The sequence below is a fragment of the Sarcophilus harrisii genome, chromosome 1, assembly GCF_902635505.1.
Source record: "Sarcophilus harrisii chromosome 1, mSarHar1.11, whole genome shotgun sequence".
Lineage (NCBI taxonomy): Eukaryota > Metazoa > Chordata > Mammalia > Dasyuromorphia > Dasyuridae > Sarcophilus > Sarcophilus harrisii.
In genome coordinates, this window is record NC_045426.1 from 169677213 (window position 1) to 169702507 (window position 25295).

At 37.3% G+C, this 25295-nt stretch overlaps 1 protein-coding gene across 2 annotated transcripts in view; it reads right to left on the reverse strand.

The window, feature by feature from the left end:
- Positions 1 to 470: 470 nt before the first annotated feature.
- The window catches only part of PTCD2 (pentatricopeptide repeat domain 2), a 41576-nt gene continuing 16751 nt past the window's right edge, over positions 471 to 25295 (reverse strand). For both annotated transcript variants that reach the window (XM_003763043.4, XM_031966724.1), the window contains 6 exons: positions 25169 to 25247; positions 24650 to 24741; positions 19388 to 19501; positions 16751 to 16825; positions 10035 to 10148; positions 471 to 1647 (listed from right to left, as the gene is read on the reverse strand). In XM_003763043.4, coding sequence (XP_003763091.2) covers positions 1423 to 1647; positions 10035 to 10148; positions 16751 to 16825; positions 19388 to 19501; positions 24650 to 24741; positions 25169 to 25247 — 699 coding nt within the window. In that variant the 3' untranslated portion in view covers positions 471 to 1422. The remainder of the gene's footprint in view (positions 1648 to 10034; positions 10149 to 16750; positions 16826 to 19387; positions 19502 to 24649; positions 24742 to 25168; positions 25248 to 25295) is intronic.

The window sequence follows — 25295 nt, forward strand, 5'->3', positions numbered from 1 at the left end:
GAAACCTGCTGCTTATGAACCATAATACAAAATAATCTCTTGAAGAAGCACTTTCAAAAGCACCCGTCTGTTTAAAGTGAGGAGTGGGAGGGAAGGGATGGGGGGGAGGGGGAGAAGGGCAGATGGTGACAGAAAGAAAGCAGCCCAGGCTTGCTGCTCGTTAGTGCCGGCTGCACTCCAGGCAGATACACATGGCTCCAACATCACAACAGCCTCTGACAACAAAAGGCACAGCTGAGAGGGGACCACCATGTATTTTCGTATTGTATCATCTCCAGATGCTGTATTTCAAGGCATTAGTTAAAATGGCATCTGAGGCCACTTAGGAACTGGGTCCTGTGCTCAATAAAGACACAGTTCTTTTCACTGAAAATAAGGCACTCCAAATGAAGATAGAAAAGAAAACCATTAACAAAAGAGATGAATTCTAGGACAGACATTGCATGACACACTGACTGAGATGAGACAGATAATTTCGCATGGTTTTTATTGGGAAATCGTATGACTTACCCTAAACTGGGAAGTACTAATTTAAAGCTGGCATATTTAGTATTCAGAAAGATAAAGCTTGTGTCTGTTTGCCTCATAGAGGTTGGGGAGGGGGTGAGAGATATATATCAGAGGAAAACAAAGTATTTTTGTTATTCTATGCTTTGCTTGCATGAGTCTCTCACCTGCTTTTTTGTTGTCTGAAATTCTCAGATCTGGATGCTAGGATATGAGGCACAAGCCCTGTCACTTTACAGACTGAGCCATAAAGGAGCTTGCTAAGGGTCACAGAAATTAGGTAGTGATAGAAGCCAGGACAAAATCCTGAGCTTCATATTCCCAAGTCCATGCTGTGTTCTGTTTTCCATGTAATTCTGCCTCTAGCAAATGATGGTTACTATATTTTGTCAGGAACTTTCTCAACATGCTTTAGTGCTTTAAATACTAAAAACAAAATTACTGCATTCAAGTTAATAAGGGAAGATGACCGTTTTCAAGGAGACACAGAAAATCTTTGAAATCAGCGACAGAATTGAGTTTCCAAGGATATAACAAGATGTAGAAGGGTTATTCAAAGCCAGACAAGTCTACATCCTGATATGAAATCCTTCAGGGATATTTCTTTCTGCTTATGTGAATTAAGGGTCAGGAAACAGGACCAAGAAACCACTGCAATTTACTCTGGGCAATACCTGTCACTCTATACAGATAAATCCTCATGTTTAAAAACAACAACAAGAAGATTTCTGGTTGTTTGGGTTCATGTTGTCCACAATAGTCCACAATACTAACCTCTTAGTTTAGAATGTCAATTGTCAACAAATCTCAAAAATCTATGGAGGGAAAAAGTGTTCAACCTAATTTCCTTCAGAGCAGTTTCTAAGATGCTCAGAATGGCACATGCAGTTCAGTCACCATTGGTCAAATCCAGGGTTACTCAGCTACCAGAGATAATTTGAGCGACTGTAAAGTCCGTCGGCTTGTTTGCCTCTTGTTAAATGAGAAAATGTGGGGTTTCCTGCCCTGAGGGATGACACAGAGTATAGCATCCACAGTCTGGGGAATGACTTGACCCGATGCCCGGAGCTTATCACAGATCTCTTTGAATCTGGCCTGGAGAGCTGGATGTCCATCTAATTTCTCCTTCACTGTGGTCAGCTGTGAGCAGAAGACAAAAACAGAATGTAGAAGAGCATCAAGACAGTTCCTTTGTTTCTTTCTTCCTCCTTGCTCCTAGTGCCACCCCTCACCAAAACACCATGTAGTGATATATAAACTTATTTGTATATTATGTTGTCTCTCCTCATAGAAGCTCCCCGAGGCCAAGGATTATTTCATTACTGTATTGTTTATCACAGAACAATGCTTGGCATAAAGTAGGTACTAAATAAACGAACGTCCTTTCAAGAAGCACAAATACACTACTAAGAAAATACTCCTCATCTAGAGAGTATTATGAAAATTGAAGCTGAGGGACAAGAAAGGTCACTGTTGTTTTATTCAGTCTTGTCTAACTCTCTCCCTGTGCACATCAACACTGTCCATGGGGTTTTCTTGGCAAAGATTCTGAAGTGATTTGCCATTTCCTTCTCTAGTGGATTAAGGCAAATAGAGATTAAATGATCTGCCTAGGCTCACACAGTTGGTATCTGAGGCAAGATTTGAATTCCAGACCCAGTGCTCTATTCTCTGAGCCATTTAGTTGCCTCCAAGGCAAACAAGGTTAAGTGATTTGCCCAGCATCACATAGCTAGCAAGTGTTTATGGCTGGATCTGAACTCGTCTTCCTGATTTCTGGTCCAGTGTTCTAGCCACCAAGCCAGAATATTTTAACATGGGGCTATAAAACCAAGAGAATGGTTCCACAAATAATATAGCACAATCTGAGAATTACATCTTGGAAATTTAGTAAATGAGAGCTTAAAACAGCACCCAAATAGATGTACCAAGGAACTAAAGTGGGATGGAATGATGATGGTGATGGGCTGCAGTGGCTCATTAAAGCAAATGAAGTAAATGTGTTTGATCAGACATCATTGCAATAGCATAGTCCTTCACTAACACAATTATTTCTTAATTAAGCTCAAGTTGTAAGAATCTGGCTTTCTGAAAACTGCTTCCCAAAGTACTAATTTAATCACATAGGTTAAGAATAGTTCTTGTGCCCCCAACAACAACAACAATTCGCCTGTTGTTTACAGGCTCAACAGTTTAGGAACAGTCAAAGACTTGTTGCCACAAGCATGGGAGATAAAGTAAATGACAATAACCAAAATGACAAAAACCAAAGGATGTTATCTCATAGATGAGTGTCTCCACTGATTTAGGTTGCAACCTATCTACATCCATCCACCCCCTGTAACTCTTATCAGTGTCTTCCCAAGTATTTGCCATGAAAGGTCCACACAATATGTACATCTAGGATCCTTGAGATCTCTTTAACGTCTAGGAGCTGTCAATGGAGAGCCCACACCTGGCTGGCAGGTATTCCTCACTAGTACCTTGTGTTTATGCCAATCTTTTTGTTCCTACAATTTTTTGAATAACTTCTTTTACTCCATTTTTCCTAATTCCTTGTTTGTAACACATTGCAGGCTTAGCATGCAACTCCCCATTATTCTCTGGGAGATAACAATTATCACATATAGGGAAACTGTAGTGTTCACTGTCTTGTAACCAGACAACATTGAGTAAAAGGATGACAAAAACCAAATCTTTTATATGACTATTTTCCGAGAAGCTAAGTGCCTCAAATGTTGATGATCAACATACATCTATTAACTGGTAGAATTTGGGGACCAAACTCAAATCAGAACAAACAACATGGATTTGCTAACTCTGGAACTGAACAAAATCTAAATACTAGGTGGGGTTTTAAAACCTAATTATGAACTAAGTTAAAAGTTGAAAAAAATCCTCATACTGATCTTAAGTTCGAAATTTTAAAAATCCAAAGAGAAAGGAAAGGGGAGAAAATAGAAAAAAGGAAGGGTTGTGAGGAGACACTACGGGAATCTTATAGAAGAGGGATGAGTCTCATTTTGTCAGTCTCAGAGAAGGTCCTAGGAACTGGCAGGTGTAGCCAACAAGCAAGTATTTTTGCTTAATGCAAAGAAGACCTTCCTAACAATTACAGAAGTTCCAAAGCAGAATGGTTTGATTTTGGGAGGGTGGTTTTATCCTTACTAGATATCTTCAAACCAAAGCCTTTTGTTGGGTATTTTATAGAAGGAATCCCTATTCAGAGATAGGTCAGATTGAATAATGACCTCATCCCCAGAGTCTGCAATAGAGGGAAAGCTGTCTAAAAATAGATGCCATCTGAGCTAGACCTTGGCGGATGGCTTCTTTAACAGGCAGGGATGAAGGCATTGACTAATGGGTACTCAAGGTGAAGGGGGACCTGGGGCACAGGAAGTACAGGGTATATTCAGGAAGAGATGAGACATCTAACATTTCACATAAATAAATCTGAAAAGGTAGAGTGGGGCCAGATAGCACAATGCCTTAAATGGCTTACTATACAATCTGGACTTTATTCTTCTATAGGCAGTTAGGAAGTCAGCAGAGGTTTCTGAGCAGGGAAATGACACTGGGAACAATTCTGTTAGGAAGATTATGGTGGCAGTGGTATACAGGCTGGATTAGAGGAGGTAGAGAAGGCTAATTCAATTCCACTCACCTACAATATTTGAAGAGATTTAATTCATGATCACGTTTTTTTTTTTTTAACACAGCCATTGGCTACACACACTTTCTGAATATACTGCAAGCCTCTATCTCCCTTTTACATCATGACTCCCCTTGGAATCTTAGTGCTCAAAAGGTTCTTAATGTTATTATGAGGAACAGCTTTCTCTGTCAACCGGGTTCAAGGTGAACAAAATTAATGTGCAGCATAAGGTTTCCCAAAAAAGCAGTGCAAAGCTGTCAAGCCTGGGATAACTTCACTCTAATTGAATGTACTGCCTCAGTTCTCTTGGATAGCTGTGGAAACATTAAATGGAATTATTACAGCTATTCTGCTATCTAAGCAGGAAAGAGAAGTTGCCAAATTTGTTCCCTAATTTAGTTCATGAAAAAAAAAATCAATGAAAGAGAAGCCTATGTTTTAGTCATTTGAACATCAGTTTTGCAGAAGGGGAAAAGGTGAGCAGAGAACAAGCACTTAATGAGTACCTACTATTGGCTAGACATTGGGATAACTGCTGTATAAATATTAATTCATTTTATCCTTAACTCTGGGAAGTAGGTGCTGTTATTATTCCCATTTTATAGCTGAGGAAACAGAGGCAGAAGTTGTGACTAGCAAAGACCAGTTATTTATTACTCTTTCTCTTGTTCCTATAAGGTGGTTAAAGAGTCCTCTTGATTTATTTTAGTCCATTACTTCTAATCACTAAACATGGCCATTTTCATTGGGGTACATAGGAATTATATTCTGAGTTGGAAAGAACCAGAGGCAGGGTCTGAACTCAGGGCTTTCTATCATGCATCTAGCACTTTATCCATCAAATGCCTGGCTGCCTCTAACATATTATTAATAAAAAGTGTTCTCTACCTGCTAACACAGCAGGGCCCACAAAGTGGAATGCAGTCCAGAGGCTTGGTTGCCAGCCAAGGGTTTGTCATTTACATACCTCAATGACTTATGCCTACCGTCTCCTATCAGGCAACCTCTGATCAACCTCACAATATCTGGGGGAGAGTCTAAATGGGCGTACACGTTCTTAGATTAGAATCCGTCTAAAAACAGCTTTGGGGTGAAAAGGACCTTCAGGGTAAGTTAAAATTGAAAGTAGTTTTTAAAAATGAGTATTTTTCCATATGAATTCTGGGAAGGTAATATATACCTTCAAAAGAAAAGAGAGAGCCTGGTACAAATGATGTAGCCCTGGACAGGGTGTCAAGAGACCCAGATTTATGTTCTGGCTCCGCCACAACTTTGCTGGCTATGTGAGGAAATAAGGGAAGGCTCAGGAAAAGGCCCAGCTAATATTAGAGCGAGCTGAGCAACAAGAGCAATGACAGCTGCTGGCCACATGGGGGACATTCCAATTCTAGAACATTTGCTACAGTTTGGAATGTGGATGGAGAGTTCAATAAAAGAGAGGAGGCTGAGCACTATTAGGTGTGTGGTGGTATCTTTCAGATCTGCCATGAGTGGAAGAAAAGAGTCACCAAATAGTTTTCGTTTTCTAAAGAAAACAAATTAGGTTGCATTTCCAGGGCCATGAATGTAGGAATTGGGTAACAGAAAATACATTTTCTTTCTCTGGGCCTCAATGTCCTCACGTTTAAAATGAGAAAGGAGGCAAACCAGATGATGTCTAAGTTCAGTGGGTTAAGTCCTCCCAAAGGGATTTCCTCTGATGAAAATCAAGTTCTGCCAGGAATGTTTGGTACACCAAGACCACTGAAGACCAGGAAGACTTGAGTTCAAACCCTACTTCATTTAATTATTAACTGTGTGTGTATCTTTGATAAAGTCAATCAAACCTCTTTGAGTTTCAGTTTTTTAATCTGTAAAATGTGAATGTGACGATTGTGAGAAGCAAATGAGATAATGGAGAACAGCAGCAGCAAAAGAGCTACATGCAAAGTCTCAAAAAAAAAAAAAATAAATTGTAGTCAGCTCCCCCCCCCAAAAAAAAATTCTTGGAAGAGATGAAAAAAATTTTAAAAAATCAAATAAGACCTGAAGTCAGGAGGATACGAGTTCAAATTTGGTATCAGACACTTAATACTTCCTAGCTGTGTGCCCTGGGCAAGTCACTTAACCCTAATTGCCTCAACAAAAATAAATAAATAAATAAATAAAAATCAAATAAGAAAGAGAAAAAAGTTGGGAAAAGAAATGAGGGAGGATGCAAGAAAAAAAGTCACAACTTGGTAAAAGAAGCAGAAAAAAATTTGATATATAAAAATTCATTGAATAATACAATATAAACTTTTTCTTTATAGATATGATTTTTTCCCCCTAAAAACTATGTTAACATTTTTTTTTAAATTTGGAATTCTAAATTCTCTCTCCCTACAGTTTCCCTTATGCTCCTTTGAAGGCAAACAATGTGATATCAATTATACATGTGAAGTCATGTAAAATGTATTTCTATATTAGCTATACTTCACCAAAAAAATTAAAGTGAAAAAAAGTCTGTCTCCAATCTCTCTCTGGGAGTAGATAATAGATAACATTTTTCATCATGGGCTCTTTGGAATTGTTTCAGATCACTGTATTGACATATATGTCAAAGAGATCAAAGAAAAGGGGAAAGGACCTAATAGTACAATATTTATAGCAGTTTTTTGTAGTGTTCAGGAATTGGAAATTGATTGGGGGATACAATTGTAATAGAATACTATTATGCTATAAGAAATGATGAGCAGGATGGCTTCAGAAAAACATGGCAATACATATATGAACTGATGCAAAGTGAAGTGAGTTGAATGAGAAGACCACGGTATACAGTAAGAGCAACAGTGTAGTGATGATCAATCATGACAGTTTTAGCTACTCTGATCAAAAATGATCTGAAACAATTCCAAAGAACCCATGACAAAAAATGCTATCTCCCTCCAGAGAGAGAACTGAAGTCTGAGGGCAAACTAATCATGCTTTTTAAACTTGATTTTTTATGTTTTTGTATGTGTTTTCTTTTGCGACATGGCTAATATGTAAATATATTTTCTGTAATTAAATAATATAATATCATTTGCTTTCTTAAGGAGGAAAGAGGGAAAGGAGAATGTGGAGAGAAAGTAGGACTCGATGAATGTTAAAGGTATTTTACATATAACTGAAAAATATTTAATGAAATAAATAAAAACATATTTTTTAAAATATTGCTGTAACTATGTCCTTCTGGTTCTGTTTCATTTATTTTGAAGAGGTTCATAAAAGATAAGATATATTAAAAAAAAAAAAAAAAGGAATTCCAACCCAAATTCCACTATCTTTCTATAGTGGAATAATCATTTTATTTAATATTTAATATCATCTTAATATATTGCAACCTAGGGCTGCACAAATTTCACTATGAATAAATTTCATTATTGGATTGAGTGAATGTCAACATATGAAGGAGTATCTATCTGCCAGTGTGGGTACTTATTTTACAGAACAAGAAATGGGTATGAGGTCTCTTGAATAAGACAAATCAGTTTGTCTGATTTCAAACAGACAATTTGAATTTCAAATCAGTTTTTGCCCTTCTTGGAGAATTTCTATTAAAATGAAGAAAGACTTGATTTCTCCTGGTATTCTTCTGAAGGAAGAGAACAGACTTCCCTCTCCTCCCCAAAAGAAAATTGAAGTGGAGATGAGATGATGTTTTTTTTTTTTTTTTTTAAATGCTGATGTGGAATTATGAGGCAAAAGCAAAAAGCACTAATAAAATTTATTTTAACAAACAAACATTTTGGAGGAGAAAAATTACCATTAGAGAGATGGCTAGCTAAGGCTGACTTCGGGCTACCCTCTACTCAAGTTTGTGGGGTCATGTGAAAAAGCAATAATGACCTTTGGCAGCCTGGCTTGTCTTTTGTAATACTATGACAGAGTTAATGGGGAAAAAGAAGGCTGTTTGGGGCAGAACTTTCAAGCACTGGAGGGAGAGATGGAAAGAGCACTCCATTATTTAGGATCTAATTATCTAGGCTGTAAATTACCCATATTCTTGGCTCCTCTTCCTTCCCATTAGCCATTTCACTCTTCTTCTACTAATACTTTTCCCAAAGGTAAATAGAGAAAGAATGGGAAGGGAACCTCTAATCAATCAATTTTTGCCCTTTGGAAGCAGCTCTGACGAGAAAGGAGGTGAGAGAGGAGATGGAGGCTGGGGGTGGGCAGTTCAGTTACATGATAATTCTACTCAATTTCAAATGCTTTCTAGGTAAAATGTATGAGTTTTTAAAATTAAGAGTGTCCTTCAACTACCTACATTCACAACTATTGTCCTTATTTTCCCCTATCGATGAAAGCAAGATGTGTTTAGATGCCACATAGAACTCTGCTTTGTATTGAATAAAGGAAAAAACATCAAATAATTGTTAATCACAAGTTTCCTTTCCTATTGCCCCTTTATCTTTTTGGTTATACAAATGGCATTGTGGATAAAGGTCTGGCCTTAAAGTCAGTAAGACTTGAGTTCAAAGCCTACTTTTGGCACATATTGACTGTGAGACCCTGGACAAGTCATTTAACTTCGCAATATGAGGCTGTTGTTGAATAGTATAGTTAAAGACTGTTATTGATAAAGGGGAAGTATTCACTAAGAATACTCTACACTAGAGATGTCAAACTCACAACACACAAAACTCTGGAGTACAGCCAGAACCAGTTAAGCATAACTGGGAAATGTTAAACAAAATAAGTGAAAATAGAATACAACATAATGTTAATTCATGGTTTTCCCCATCAAGCCCAGAGGGATCCATTTCTATTTGTGTTCAGCACCACTGACATATGCTACTGAAATCACAATTCTGCCCTATCAGTTGTGAATCAAAGACTATTGTTATGAGCTCTGGGTATATTATATAGATGGTGAGGTGGATAAAGCATCAGACCTAGATTTAAGAAGACTCACTTTGTAAATTCAAATATTACATTTACTAACTGGGAAAGTCACTTAACTGTTTGCCTCAGTTTCCTCATCTGTAAAATGACTTGAGGAAGGAAGTAAAAAACCACCCCAGCATTTTTACCAAGAAAATCCCAAAGTGCGGTCACAAAGAATCATCCACAATTGAAATGACTAAACAAATCAAGCCCAATTAATTTTAGAGCATATGGTAGCTTATACTCTATTAAGAGGGAGAGAGACATCTTTTGAGAGTAGTGATGACAGATAAAGTTACATTTACAAAGGGCTTTTTTTTTTTTTAAAGCACTTTATATACATCACTACATTATTTATTGTTGTGCAGTCATTTCAATCATGTCCTACTCTATTTGGGGTTTTCTTGGCAAAGACATTGGAGTCATTCACCATTTCCTTTTCTTGCTCATTTTAAAAATGAGCAGATGCGAAAACTGAAATAAACAGGGTGCCCAGGATCACACAACTAATAAGTATCTGAGGCTGTATTTGAAATGAATGCTTCCCAACTCCAGGCCTGGAAGCCTACACTACTTAGGTGTCTGTGTGCTACATTATAACTCTGACAATAAGTCACAAAAATATACCTGCCCAAGGTCACATGGCCATTATGTAGTACCCATATCTTCTAACTCCACTGTTATTCTATCACCTAAACCATGATAATTTTTCCCATAATGTGCTTAGCACAATGTCCACATAGCAGACTTGGTAGAAGAGCTTAATAAATGTTTAATAATGGGTTCGATTAAGCCAAAGTTTTGCTAAATTTAAGCCTGAATGTCTGTCTAATTCACTCTGGATCCCCATTTGGTACATTGGCAGTTCAAAAGTCCTGAGCTCAAGAAATCTTCCAACCATCCTTCCCAGTCCCAGGTCTTATGCCACCAATTCTAGAATGTGTTTTGCTTTTAACAGAGTTTTCAGTCCCCTGGTACATACCACTTCCTCTGAGAACTCTTGCTTCTTCACGAAGCTGGAATTAATTTTTTCAGTGGATTCCTCTAGAATCTTCAGGGCTCCTTTCAACATGTCTGAGTGGGCATGGATAAGGATCTACATTATAGAAAGAAGCAAATACCAGTGGTTTAGACTTGGAAGACATGAAACTAGCCAAGCCTCTGTGTTACCCTTAGAGACAGGCACAAGCAGAAAGTTTCATCTAGATGTTTTTGGGCTTTCCTTTGTTATGCTATTTTCAAAAACTGGGGTCTATGAACTTGTTTGTTAATTATCCTATATTTCAATATAATTGATTTCCTTTGTAATCTTTTGTACTTTATTTTATGCATTTAGAAATATTATTCCAAAGAGGAGTCTCATAGGCTTCCCCAGACTGCCAGACAGTCACAAAAAAGACACAAAAAAGGTTAAGAGCTTCTACCCCTAAAAGGTGCCCACAGAATGTATCCAGCTGATAGGAAATTCCATTCCTCTAAGATCCAATCCAAAATACACCAAGCCATTAAAAAACCCACAAACAACTTAAGTATTCTTTTAGGATCCAACCTGTTAGCAATTGAGAGCAATATCACTTTACACTCACACATCATCCCAGTTAAGATGGAAGACTCAAGGGTGAGAGGTCATCAAGTATGGTACATTTCATATATTTTCCAAAGTTTTCAATAATTTATTGTTTTTGCTCATTTTTTTCTTTAAAAAAAATCTGTTATATGACATAGCTCTAAGAGAGAGAAGATAAGAAGAGATGCTGGGAGAAATTTTGTTGATACAAAAAGCCCAATAGAGATTAATAAAAAATTTTATAGGCTCCCAGGAGTTTGAAAAGACTGTTAATGTCCCCCCTCCAAAATTGCCTTGTATTAAACTACTTTGTACATATTTGTGTTTATTCAAATTATATTTATGCTGTATATATATTTTAAAGGTATTTGTCAATTTCATCACTTGAATATTGTTTTTGTTTAGTCACATTTGACTCTTTATGACCCAATTTAGGATTTTCTTGGCAAAGATACTGGAATGATTTAACATTTCTTTCTCCAGATCATTTGACAGATGAGGAAACTGAGGCAAACAGATTTAAGTGGCTTGCCCAGGATCACACAGGTATTAAGTGTCTGAGGGCACATTTAAACTAATATTCTCCTGATTCCAGGTCTGACACTCTATCCACTGTGCTATCTACCTGCCTATTTGAATGTCAGCTCTCTGCAATTAGGCACCATTCTATTCTTTGTACTTGTATCCCCATGGCTGGCCCCAAAGTGCCCGACCTATACAGCCATTTAATATATTCTTCTTGGTTGACTGGACACCATCTAGTTCAACACCCTTGTTAGCAAAACAAGGAACCTGAGATTCAGGAAGAATAAGTGATTTCCCAAGAGTGCTTTTGGGCAGGAAGTGATATAGACAACATTGGAATCCAGATTTTCTGATGCCTATTCTAGCCTTTCAAACACCCACAAGTAGCAGAATAAAATGTAATTGGAAAATGTTTTACACAACAAATAAAAACACAAATTACAATAAAACATTAAATTACAATCAAAATACACACAAAAAAGTTATGATATAGCTACAGGGATCCATTTCTACTTAAGTTAAATACCATTGCATCACACTATCCCCATACTTTATGAACCTTACTTCTCAATGGTTCTACTAGGAAGGCAAGAGATAGCTGTAACTTTTCTTATAGATTGAGACATTATAGCAATAATTAATATTAATATCCAATATATGAAGTATAAACTCTTCCTACCAAACCATCAAAACATGTGCTGTTCTGAATTCATACAAGAAAAGGATATTATGGTTCTTTCTGTTCTCCTCTTTCTCCTCCCATACAAAAGGCAAAGAATGAGTCCTATTTCCAATGATAGATTTCTATTTAATATATTCTTTCTCATCTATTGTTTGTGAAAGCAGGAATTTATGGGGTAGTTTTCTAGGATTAATTATTATTGTTCAATTATGTCCTACTCTTCATGACTGCATTTGGAGATTTTTCTTTTTTTGTGAGACAATTGGAGTTCTCTATCCACTGTATTTGTATTAAATCTAGCTGACTGTATTTGACTGTATCCAGAAATGGGGAAATCTATCTCTATCTCATTTTACAGATGAGAAAACTGAGGCAAACGTAAGTGACTTGCCTAGGATCATACAGCTGGTGACTATCTGTGGCTAGATTTGAACTCAGAAAGATTCCAGGTCAGGCACTCCATCTACTTTGCCACCTAGCTGCTCTTAAATGTGGTTCAGTTTTTATATAAATCCCTACCTAGGTTTATTGCTAGGGTTACTGAATGAGGGCCACATTTTATTAATCAAAAGGAAATTATATAGCAGAATGATAACTAGGGATAGAGACGATTTATTTATTTTGGCTGTTTTCTGGAATAGAAAGATAAGACCACAGGGTATATTTAGCATTTTTGTAGGGTCTCTGAAGCTCATTTGGAGGTAAGTAAAATATCTCCACTGAGAGATGATGGAATGCAGCAACATTTGGTGATCACCTTTGTCTCCCTCCTCCAAATCTCTTTCTCACTTGTAAAATGAGATGGTTGGACTTCATGTCTTCTAAGGTCCTCCCAACTCTGTGATTCTAGGACAGCACTGGTAGTAGACTGCCACCCTCTGTTAATAATTATGATACCTACAGTGCCCTGGGGCTACCCTTGTCTTCCTATGAACTTGGAGATTATGTCCCTAGTAAATTTACCCTAAGGCTGCCCAGTGGAAAAGCAGTGCTTTGGAGGCCAAAGCTGGACACAAGCACGAGGAGGGATCTGGCAGATTTTACTTTCTCTCCTCAAATTACTCCCTTCCTGCAAGTAACCTGGTTCCAAAGAGGGCTTTCAAGGCCAGAACAACACCTTGGCTCCTCAGATGAGGAGGTGATGGATGTGGGCAGAGAAGAAAGAAAGCTTCTTATCAGCAGTCTTTTTCCTAGCTGAAGTTTTCAGGAGAGACCAGAATGGAGGTCTGATATTGTTCTAAATGAAGTCCACAAAACTAAGAAGTCCCAGAAATAAATTTTTCAGGGAGTCCATGAGCTTTGAAGGAAACAAAAAGTATACCTTTATTTTCACTAACTTCTTTCAGCCTCTCTTAACCTGGGGTTCTTGAATATTTTTAAAAATTTTAACTATTACAATATAATTTCCTTTTTGATTCTATATATTTCATTCTACACATTTAAAATATTCTCAGAAGGGATTCATGGGCTTTACTACTCTGCCAAAGAGGTTGAGAAAGACGGCTCTAATCTTTCAAGAGATATCAAAATCAAGGCCATGAAAATCGAATTTCAAGGCAGCAGGGGAAAATTTGATATGAGAAACTATTTATGGAGTCTCTGCTCCCTCTGCCACCATAATCACCATGGCCCCAGGAAATAATGCCAAGTCACAAGAACGCTGCAGTCTTGCAGGAATTTGATATAAGTGGATTTTTTAAAAAGCTGCACAATATTTCCAAACTAACATTTAGGAATTAGATATTTCTCTCTCTCTGCCTGTGACAGGTTTTTTCTCCCTTCCTCCCTCTCTCCATCTCTTTCTCTCCTTCCCTTCTTCCCTCTAACTCTGTGTTTATGTCTCTCCCTGCTTCCTTCCTTTCCTCCATTTTCCCTCTCCCTGTTTTTCTATCTTTCCCCCTGCCTCACCTCTCTGTCTGTCTCTCTCAAAGCTGGATAAAGACTGACATGGATTCCATGAGCAAAAAAGACTACTGTCATATAGTGGTGAGAGTATAGTGGTGAGAGTACTCTATACCCCAGTGGGAAAGCCATCATTCTGAAGTTAAAATTCAAATCTTGGTTCCGGTGCAAAGTGTTTGTGGGACCCCTAGCAAATCACTTTACCTCTCTGAGCCTCAGTTTCCTTATCTATAAAAAAGGAGGTGGAAGAGAAAATTTTTTAGGTCTCTGTCCAGCTTTAAATCTATCGTTTTCATGGAGCTCAGGTCTTACCTATTTCTCATGTTTTAGTCTGGGAAAGCTTCCTGCTTAGCATCACAGTAGCTATAGAAAACTGAGTTAGAAAAAGCCTCAGAGGCCATGTGATCCAACCCCATTATTTTACAGCTGAGGAAACTGAGGTCCATCGATTATTATCCATCTAACTCATACACAGAGTTTTATCTCTGCAATTTATCATTGCAGAGCCAGAACTTTGGCCCACATCTCCAGCCCAATTCTGCTTTCTTTCTGCTGTACCATTCAGCATGTAATGAGATTTAAGGGTAATCTTTGACAAAGGAGAAGGACCAGGATTTAAAAAGTTCCACCTGTGCCCCACAACTCCCATGTGTTATCATTCCAAGTTAAAGCCCCCAAAGTAAAGAACAGTGAACACCATTCTGAAATGTGTCTCCCTTTGCCAGTTACATAAAGAAATGAACAAATTCAAATCGAATCACTGGAAATTTACTCTGATCTAGTTTCAGCTAGTTCCAGACATATTTGGAAGTGGAAATTAATCCTCTGATATGGAGCAGAATACTAAAGAAGATCTGGGGCTCTCTCAGTATTGACAGTTTTGGCTCAGATGGGCAGAGCCGAGCCAATGTGGTTGTGTCTGCATGAGATATCCTAATCAATCAATGCAGTACTGACTGGGGAGGAACTGGAAAATTGGTCATCTAGGTTCCTAGGCATATTGGCTAAAGGAAGGATGTAGATAAGAGAGAAAGTGAGAAAATACAAGATTAGGTCAGTTCAAATTCCATTTGGTAGAAGGAAAAAATCTTAACATGAGTCACTAATTAAAATTAGGTAAAGAAAATGATTTCATTTGGATTTTCTAAATACTGACTAATTGGTTGCCCATTTATCAGTTTTCCCTTGAAAAATAATTACAAAATACCCTTAAAAATATCAAGGGAAAGCTCAGCCCTAATCAAGTCTGATTCAAAGAAAGTTTTTCAAAAGATTTTTTTGAAAATTAGATAAATTTCTATTTATCATAGAAATGACTGTTTACTGTATACACATGTGTATATATAGTGATTATAATGATCTGAGTTGACAAATAATAGTTTGAACATTTGACTATCATTCTGCTGAGAATGGCAACTTTTTCTACTTCCTCATCTCTGAAGTTGGCTTAAACCAAAACATGAAAAATTTAATTTAAGCATGAGGAAAGGTTTCCTGACAAGAGTTGCTTCTAACCTCTCTAAGACCTGATAAAATCAGGTATTCTAGGTTCTCTATGATCTCATTCTGGGTAACTTCTTCTCAGCTTATGTTCATACTACTCCAAAGGTTCTAAATTCTTGATGTAACCTATTATTTCTCCCCTGTACTTCCCCACCTAGACAGTTGGATGGCATAGTATATAGAAAGTAGGAAATGCAAGGCAGAAAGACTTAGGTCAGAATAAGAGGCACACAATGCTGGGTCTGTATCTAAAAGAGATCATAAGAGAGGAAAAAGGACCTGCATGTACAAAAACGTTTGTGGTAACTTTTTTGGTGATGGCAAGGAACTGGAAATTGAGGGGATGCCCATCAATTAGGGAATGGCTAAAAACGTTGTGGTATATAAATGTAATGGAATATTATTGTTTCTATAAGAAATGATGAGCAGGCCAATTTCGGAAAAAGCCTGAAAATTTACATGAACTGATGCTGAGTGAAGTAAACAGAACCAGGAGGGTATTGTATATAGTAATACCAAGATTATGTGATGATTAACTGTGATAAACTTGGTTCTTTTCAACAATGAGATGATTCAAGATAATTCCAATAGACTTGGGATGGCAAATGCCATCTACAACCAGAGAAAGAACTATGGACACTAAAGGTGGATTGAGGCATTCTATTTTCACCTTTCTTGTTGTTATTATCTCATGGTTTTCCCCTTTTGATCCGATTTTTCTTTCCCAACATGAGTCATGGAAATATGTTAAAAACTGAATGTACATGTGTAACCCATGTCAGTTTGCATGCTGTCTTGGGGAGGGGGAAGGTAAGGGAGGGAGGGAGAAAAAAAGAGAGCTTGAAATTTTACAAAAACGAATACTGAAAACCATCTTTACATGTAATTGAAAAAATTATATACCATAAAAAATAAAAAATGAAAAAAAATAAGGGGCACAAATGGAACTCTAAGATTTAGACACTCTTCAGCTAAGTGGCTGTTGGCAAAGTCGATCAATTCCCGTGTTTCTGAGGGGCTAAGAGTAAAAGAGATTGTGGATGACAACTTTTTACAAACAAAATGAAACAAAACAAAAATACATGGCATCTTCATAAAATCTTCGTGTACTTTTTAAACTTTAAGACTTTCTTAACTAGAATGCATGGGTAGAATAAGAATAAACTATTAACAGGATTGAAAGGAAAAAAATAAATTTCCTCTCAGGTGATAATGCACTTCAGTTCTGCAAGCCATAGTTTTCTTCCTTATCTATATAAGAGAAATATATTTCTCCCCTTATCCCATGATGTGAAAAAGGGTAGTCTGTATATAGTAACTGTCCTAAAGTTTAAAAAATATATTTAAAAATATATTTGACTTTTTGTTTATGTCACATCTTTTAACGTTGTAAGAATAAACAAAGACTTTATTTGTGGAGAGGATGTAGTGACTACCAAAATCAGAAACCATCTCTACACAGTGGGCATCATTTTATTGCCCTTCAGAGTCTATGTTTATCTCTAAAATGACAACTTACATTTAAATTATTACATGCTTTGCTGTCTGGGTTCATGATCTGAGAATAAATGTATCTTGCCTTTGCCACCTGGTTCTGAAAGAAAAAAAAAAGCAATATCATAAGTGATGATCATTCTATCAGGATCTTAACAAAGATATATTAAGATCCCCAGCACCTCGCTTCCTTCCCCCCAAGAACCCAAAAGGTGATGCTTATGGAAACAATCCTTTCCCAATCATTAAACATTCTATGGAATTCTTCAAACAGTGTGTAACTGACTCTTTTTCTATTTCACTACTTCTTATAGTGAGATCAGGCTGGAGAAATGTCAACCAGAGCTTTTCTAGCTTATCTAAGTTAGCAGGGCTCAGGGCTTCCTTGGTGATCTCAGAAGGCCAAATGAGAATAAGGCCCCCACCTCAGGGCTGTTATTCTCTGCAGACCAATAAATGGATCTTGCCTTTACCTCTCCAATCAAAGCTTCTTAAACTGTGGGTCATGACTACATATGGGGTCTAATAATTGATTGTGAGGGGGCAAGTCACAAAATTATTATCAGTATGTGTTTGATTTGTAGACCTATTTTATATACCTATATACCCAGGGCCATATAAAAATTTCTTGGGTAAAAAGGGGCAAGGATTGTACAAAGTTTAAGCCACCGTGGCTAGATAAAAACATTTGTGAAGAAAATCCCGATTCCAACAACTCATATATAAAGACAATGAAAAATGGAGCCCTAAGAACTTTGCCAGTTCAGGCTCTCCTTTGGATCCAAACATGAGTGTTAAGATCACTACTGCATGGAACACTTCCCTGAACTAAATGACAACACTAGCGACCACCAGAATTAGCCCTCATTTCACTGCTGTCTTAAATCACATTGTCCTAATGAGTGACTGTCAGTGGTCAGTCAATAGGCCTTTAGCAAACACTATGTTCAAGGCACTATATTAAGAACAAAGTTCTCTGCTCTCACAGGGATCATTTTATAAAGGGGGAGGCAGCATAGAAACACTGACATACATTCACCTTGCCTTTGCCACCTGGCAATTTATTTTTACATGTAGCTATAACCGGAAGGCAACTCTAGCAGGGAAGTACTAAAAGTAGGAGAGAATGAAAAAGGCTTCCTGCAGAGGGTAGGATTGGAGCCGAGTCGTAATGGAAATCAAGGAGGCCATTGGGTAGAGATAAGAAAGAACATTCAGATGTGGGGAAAAGCCAGTGAAAAGGCAGGGCCAAGAGATGTGAAGGAAAGGCAAGGAGCCCCATCACAGGACTGACTGGAAAGGGAGGAAGGGGCTAGGTTGTAAAGGGCCATCCCCCGGGAATGGCTGGGTGGTGTGGTGCCTCTGTTCATCCTCCCTTAAAACAGAGGCTCAGGCCTAGAGAGGGATCAAAGTCAGGTGTCAGGCTTGTCTCCTGCACTGGGCTAGCACCTCTGTGAAAGAAACTGGCTGCTCTCATAAGTCTATTGCTCCATTCAATAGCTTCTTTGGCTACTATCAAACAATGCTTTCCTTTTTGCATCCCTGACTCCATTCCCTCTCCATAATCCTTATTATCTAGGTGAGAATTCCTCTTTATTGATGACTCTTCCCAGGGCTCCATGATAAAGGCCAGTGGCAACTTCATCCTAATCACTGGTGCAACATTCTCAGTTTGGTATATGCTTCCATGTTAAAATCTTTTTTTATTTGAAAGGAAAGTTAGACAATTAAAGAGAAAGGAGAACACTGCCAGTGAAAATGCAGTAGGAACCACCTTATCGCCTCCATGTTATTTAGGGAATTTTCCCTGAATTTCATGGAAATGTACTGGCCTCTCTTAAATTCTAACTAACAATAAGGTGAATGCCCTGGCCACACTTTGCTGGCAATCCTTTGGAGCACTCAACCAGGCTGTCCCCACTGATGTGGGGGAAAATTCCCATTTTATACACACAAATGTATTTTGGAATCATGGGAAACACACTAGACTTGTGGTCTTCCAATGGGTAGTTTTTGGAATGCTCATTCAATGGAGGTGGAATTCGGGTCAGGAGGGCATCCAAGTGACTTAACAGCTCTTGTTAGACATGAAAGAAGTTTTGTGGAATCTATTTAAGTCACCTGGGCAATTTCTCTTTTGAGTTTTTTTACTCCTGTTTTCTCTAGGCTTGGGTCTTAACTCTTACAAATGGTAATTGAGTTTCTGAAAGGACAATCTTCTCTGTACATATAAGCAGAAGTGTCAAAGATGTAACTAACTCTCAACTCCCCTGAGTAAGGCCTGAACCAGATTAAAATGCAGTTGGATAATAACTGACATCATAAATAAAAATACAAGAGAATGCAAAAAATGTTAATACATAGTTTTCTAAGTCAATATGCAACATTCATGGATCCTTATATAGATAAGGATTCCTGTGATTTGGTGGACCCCATTTCTGTTTGAATTTAACACCAATGGCCTTAAGCACAGATTTTAGTTGCAAGGACACTAGAAGGTATTGCTCTTTTAGAAATGAGCTCTGTGAAGAAGGCAAGGACACTTGGTTTTATTGCTATAATCTTAATTCCTAACATAGTGACTTGTAATTAGACCAACTAATGTACCTCTTTTCTATATCAGTCCCTTTCAAATTGCATAGACTCCCATCCAAAACCATACCTGTTTTAGAGCTAATGCTATGGCAAAACTGGAGGCTCGCCTTGTCAAAATTTCTGCTTTGATCATTGCTTCATCCAGTAAAGTCATACAGGTGTTGAAAGAATTGACATTGTTCTGTAAAGAGACAACAATTAATGAGCTATTATGTACTTTCAAGTTCATTGAAACGAGTTCTTTGTCAGAGCTTTCTCCACTAGACCTGGATTATTCTCCTTGAAAGCTGTTAAGGTTCACATGTAGACTCTGGTCTGAATGCAAAGAGACTGGTGGATATGCAAATTGGCAAATAAGGATTTTCCATGAGCAGAAAAAGGAGATGAACAATCAATCAACACATATTTTATTAAAAAAATAAATAAGTGATCATTTAAAAAAATTTAGTGTCTTCTATTGATACTTTCTCATAACTTCCTTCCTTCAAAAAAACCCAGTAGCTTTAAAATAACATTTTAAAAATAATAACCTTTTATTTTCAAAATATATGCAAAGATAGTTTTCAACATTCACCCTTTAAGAAACTTTTGTTGTCCAAATTTTCTTCTCCTTCCTTTCTTCCCACTCTCTCCCCCCTAGACAGCAAGTAATCCAATATATGTTAAACACGTGCAGTTCTTCTATACATATTTCCACAATTACTATGCTGCACAAGAAAAATCAGATCAAAAAGGAAAAAAAAATTAGAAAGAAAACAAAATGCAAGCAACAACAAAAAAGATGAAAATACTATGTTGTGATCCACATTCAGTCCCCACAGTCCTTAAAGTAACTTTTTTAAAGCTTTGAATCAAGCTTTTCCTTGCAATTGGACAGGGTTTTACTTGTCAGTATGTGACAGGGCTAATCTCCACAAATGACCAGCTTCTGAATACAGACTTATACTTAGAAATAAGCCAAATGCTTGGGTTTGTTACCATACAGAATTGCTGCAGAAGTTAAGCTCAACATTCAGGAGGAAAATTTGGCTGGGGAGATTTCCATTCTGAAAGTATACAGACACATATCAAGTCTTTGATCCCAACCAAAGACCAAGTCTTAAAAGGCTCATAAAAATTGACTTTTTCAAATGAAGAAAATGAGCCACAAACCAGCAAAACAAAGAGATTTCAAGGACAAAATTGAATTTCTGTCCTCAACTAATCCATTCATAGTCTGTGGAAATAACACAGATAGCGACTCATGAGATCACTATCTACTCTCCGAGTTTATGCTTTTGTCTGTCAGGATCTGAATGACAACCAACATCTTCAAGATAAAGTTCCCTTAGGACAAAAAAATGATCATTTAAGGGGAAGACTATTCTTAGAACAACAGCATAAATTTACTGATCTAGGAAAAAAACTGGTACAGTCAAAAGAATACTGGGTTCGCTCTGGAGAGCAATTTGGAACTATGCTCAAAAAGTTATCAAACTGTGCATACCCTTTGATCCAGCAGTGTTACTACTGGGCTTATATCCCCAAGAGATCATAAAGAAGGGAAAGGGACCTGTATGTGCACGAATGTTTGTGGCAGCCCTGTTTGTAGTGGCCAGAAACTGGAAACTGAGTGGATGCCCATCAGTTGGAGAATGGCTGAATAAATTGTGGTATATGAATGTTATGGAATATTATTGTTCTGTAAGAAATGACCAACAGGATGATTTCAGAGAGGCCTGGAGAGACTTACATGAACTGATGCTGAGTGAAACGAGCAGGGCCAGGAGATCATTCTATACTTCAACAACAATACTATATGATGACCAATTCTGATGGACCTGGCCATCCTCAGCAACGAGATCAACCAAATCAGTTCCAATGGAGTAGTAATGAACTGAACCAGCTACGCCCAGCGAAAGAACTCTGGGAGATGACTAAAAACCATTACATTGAATTCCCAATTCCTATATTTTTGCCCACCTGCATTTTTGATTTCCTTCACAAGCCAATTGTACAATATTTCAGAGTCCCATTCTTTTTGTACAGCAAAATAATGGTTTTGTCATGTATACTTATGTGTAACTAATTTATATTTTAATATATTTAACATGTATTGGTCTACCTGCCATCTGGGGGAGGGAGTGGGGGGAAGGAGGGGAAAAATTGGAACAAGACGTTTGGCAATTGTCAATGCTGTAAAATTACCCATACATATAACCTGTAAATAAAAGGCTATTAAAATTTAAAAAAAAAAAAAAAAAAAAAAAGAATACTGGGTTTGGAATTGGAACAGTTGGGTTCAGGTCCTGGTTCTAATTTTCATTGTCAAGTCACTTAAAACTTTCTAAGTTCCAGCTTCCTCATCTATAAAAATGAGGATGATACACACACACACACATGCACACACACACACACACACAGCTAGAATTAATGAAATTTGATCAATTTGATCTTTCAACTCTGGAGCTAATGTTCTCCCTAAACTGCTCAAATTCTTTCCACTCCGGGGCTTTGCCATATTGTTGTCCAAGATGTTGTCCATATTGTCCAGTCCAAATTGAATGGACAATGAAATGGATAGTGAACAAAGAGTCAGAGTTTCAATCTTGCCTCTACCATGTACATGCTATATGACTTTAAATTCTTTGTAGCTCATCTTCCTCATTTGTAAATGGAGCTGATAGTGCTGTAAAACATGCATCACACTACTCATCCTACAGGATTCTTATTAGAAAGAACTTTAAAAACTGGAAACTGCTACATGAATGAGTTTTGACTGTCTTTTCCCACTTCCCCTCCCCCCAAACACTATATGAAAACATAAACATAAAACATTGAAGTAGATGAGCTGAAGAACCAGAGATCATGTAGCCAACTATTAAATATTAATACTATAAAATATTATTAATAAAAATAATCAATAAAATTAGTAAAAATTAATAATATAAAATATTTTTCAAACACATCCAAATCTTTGTGATTCTTTTTGGAATAGTTTCCCATTTCCTTCTGCAGTTCACTCTATAGATGAGGAAACAGATAAAAAAGCTTTAATGACTTTGCCAGACTCACACAGGGGTAAGTGTCTGAGACCACATTTGAACACACTCCTCCATTGCTATTATCTAGCTGCTATTATCTCTCACTCACTTTTCCAGGAACCATTACTCCAGTGAGTTTTGAATAGATGAAACTGGAAAGTTAACTTTAAAAATATTTTCCTTGGGGCAGCTAGGTGGCACAGTGGAGAGCACCAGCCCTGAAGTCAGCCTCAGACACCTAACACTTCCTAGCTGTGTGACCCTGGGCAAATCACTTAATCCCAATTGCCTCAGCAAAAAAAAATTCTTTCCTTTTTTCCTACCTGTCTTATACCTACTTATAAGAACCCTCCTGACATTGACAATGACCCCTGAAAAGCAACACAAGCATCTCGCATCCAAGCTTGATTCTCAATTATACGAGAAACCCAAGCTTTTTTCCAATGTCTATTTATAATATATGAGAAGAAACTATTTCTTAGGGAATCCTAAAATGACATTTTGCTTGCAGCTCTGTGGCTTTCCAAAGGGACAAATGAGACAGGCTTGGCAAGAAATACAAGGACAAGGCAGAGGGAGAACACATTGAAGAAATAAATGGAAGACCTTCCAGGGACCAATCTTTCTGAGAATCACCCAAGAGGTGAGCTCTGGGCCTTGAGGGAAGGCTTTTCAGATACCTTCACGATCTACAAACAGACTGGTTAGTTTTTTCTCAGTCACTACCAAACACAAAATGGATCCCACCTTGGATGTTGGTTTAACCTGATCATTTGTCCATCTGCTCATCCATCCATCCATCCATCCACAAACATTTATTAAGCACTTAATGAGGGTAAAGTACTCTGCTTGGTTGCTATGGAGAAATGTTAAGTCATGGTAGGTCTCTATTCTCAGGGAACTTAGGATCTATTAGATATGTACGGCTCCAAATACAACATAAAGTGGTATATATCAAGTACCAGAGTGACACAAAGTGCACCGGGGCATACACATTAGCAAGATGAGTCTGGCTTGGGTGAGCAGGAAAGGAAAGCTTCCTGAAGGAAGTAATTGAGCTGTGCCTTGAAGGTATTAGAAATGAAGAATATTATGAAAGCAGAGAACAGAAGCCTGAGAACAAAATTAATAAAGCAGAGACTTGAGATCATAGGATTTTAGCATAGAAAGTGACCTTAGAGATCATTTAATTCTCTTTGAATCATAGACAGATGAGAAAACTTGGGCCCCGAATAGTAAAATGTCAACATCTTAATAATATATACCCAAGGTCACAGTTATTTAGTAGCACAGTCAAAGACAAGACAGAATCTAGGTCTCCTGACCTCCCCAATTGCAATGTTATTTACATTTTATTTATTATTCCCCTAGTTATCAAGAGTTTCTAAAAGAAGGGGGGGAGGGAGGAGGAAACAAATGAAACTTTTTTCCACATATGAAAAAAAAGTAGTGATTTCAATAGTAGAATTGAATAAAGAAATTCTTTACTGATGCAGATTGGAACCTACTCTTAAGTCTTAGAAAGCTGCCTGCTGCATGGAGACTTGTCCAAGATCACAGTCTGTTATGGGCCAGAACTCCGTACTTAAAACAAGTATTCTTACAAGGTTAAGTCAGTGGAATTGATGAGACAATGGTTTCTAGTTTAGCATGGTGATTAATAGTTCTCTAAGTTCAGTATGACTGATTTAATCCACAAATAATCGTTTCCTAATGATATAATGATTGGTTTATACTCAGTGTAGAGCATATAAATTAGGACAAACTCAGCCAGAGTCAGAGCCAGATTCATTCACTTCATCTCACATCACCGTGGTGGCTGGCCTGGCCTCCTGCACTTGTCCCACTAAGATCAAAGCCCTCTGAAAGGCTTTCTAGAAAGCTGGCCCGGGCCCCAGGCAAGGAAACTAAATTGTGAAGGAGATAATAAAGGATTTGGACTTTAACACTGGCTATTCTCCTGGTGATTATTCTACTGAAAAGAAGGCTGCTCCAAGACCTCTAGAAAAACCAATAAGAACACAACAGTCAATGAGTACTAGTGGGCCCTGAAATCAGAACTTTCCGACTCCAAGGAGAACTCTCTACTTACCATGTGTGATGTTTCTCATTACAGCTTGCTTTTCTTTAAATCAGTATACTTATAAATGAAATTTCTGCAGTAGATGAAAATCTTAGACTTAAGATAAATTTGTTTTTATGTATTAAAAAAAAAACCCTGAAAATAGTTACAACAAAAAACTTTCCTCAAGATTCCCCATCTACCCCACCCACCATGCTTTGAAAATTAAATGAGATCATCTTACCAGTTTATAGCAAATTGCAAAAGCAAGGATGTAGGTATCTTTATTGAATTTTATCCCTTGGTTTTTCATTTCTAATAAAATCTCCAATGCACCTGCCAAAAGAAAAGCATTAAACAGAGCACTAGAAAAGTGTGATCTACTGGGAGCCTCTAGAACCCTGACTTGTTTTTGTGCCAATTACAGAAAACTATTTTTTTCTACACAATCAGAGCTGTCCTGTCAAAGTTATTGGATAATTAACACATTTCAAAATAAATCATTCTAGACATAAGGCACTAATCTTTTATAACTCCATGCATTTTCAGCATAAGTGAAATCTGATATGCCTCATCAAGGCAATCATTCTAAAATAATGAAAGTCTAAAAGACTTTAAAAAAAAAATGGGATTCCTATAACTCAAACAGTCAATGAGATCATGTGCACCCATTTTTTTTGTTGTTGTTAATGTGGCTTAATTTTTCATTTTACTGTATTTTAAAAAGGTCAGTTTGTTTTTAGAAACACAATTACATTCTTACCTTCATAGTTGCCTTTGATAAATAATATATTCATCAGAATATTAAATGATGTGCCATCTGAAAAGAAACCATGTAAATGCTGCAAGAGAAAACAACCAGAGAAAGCATTTAACATCAGCAACTATTA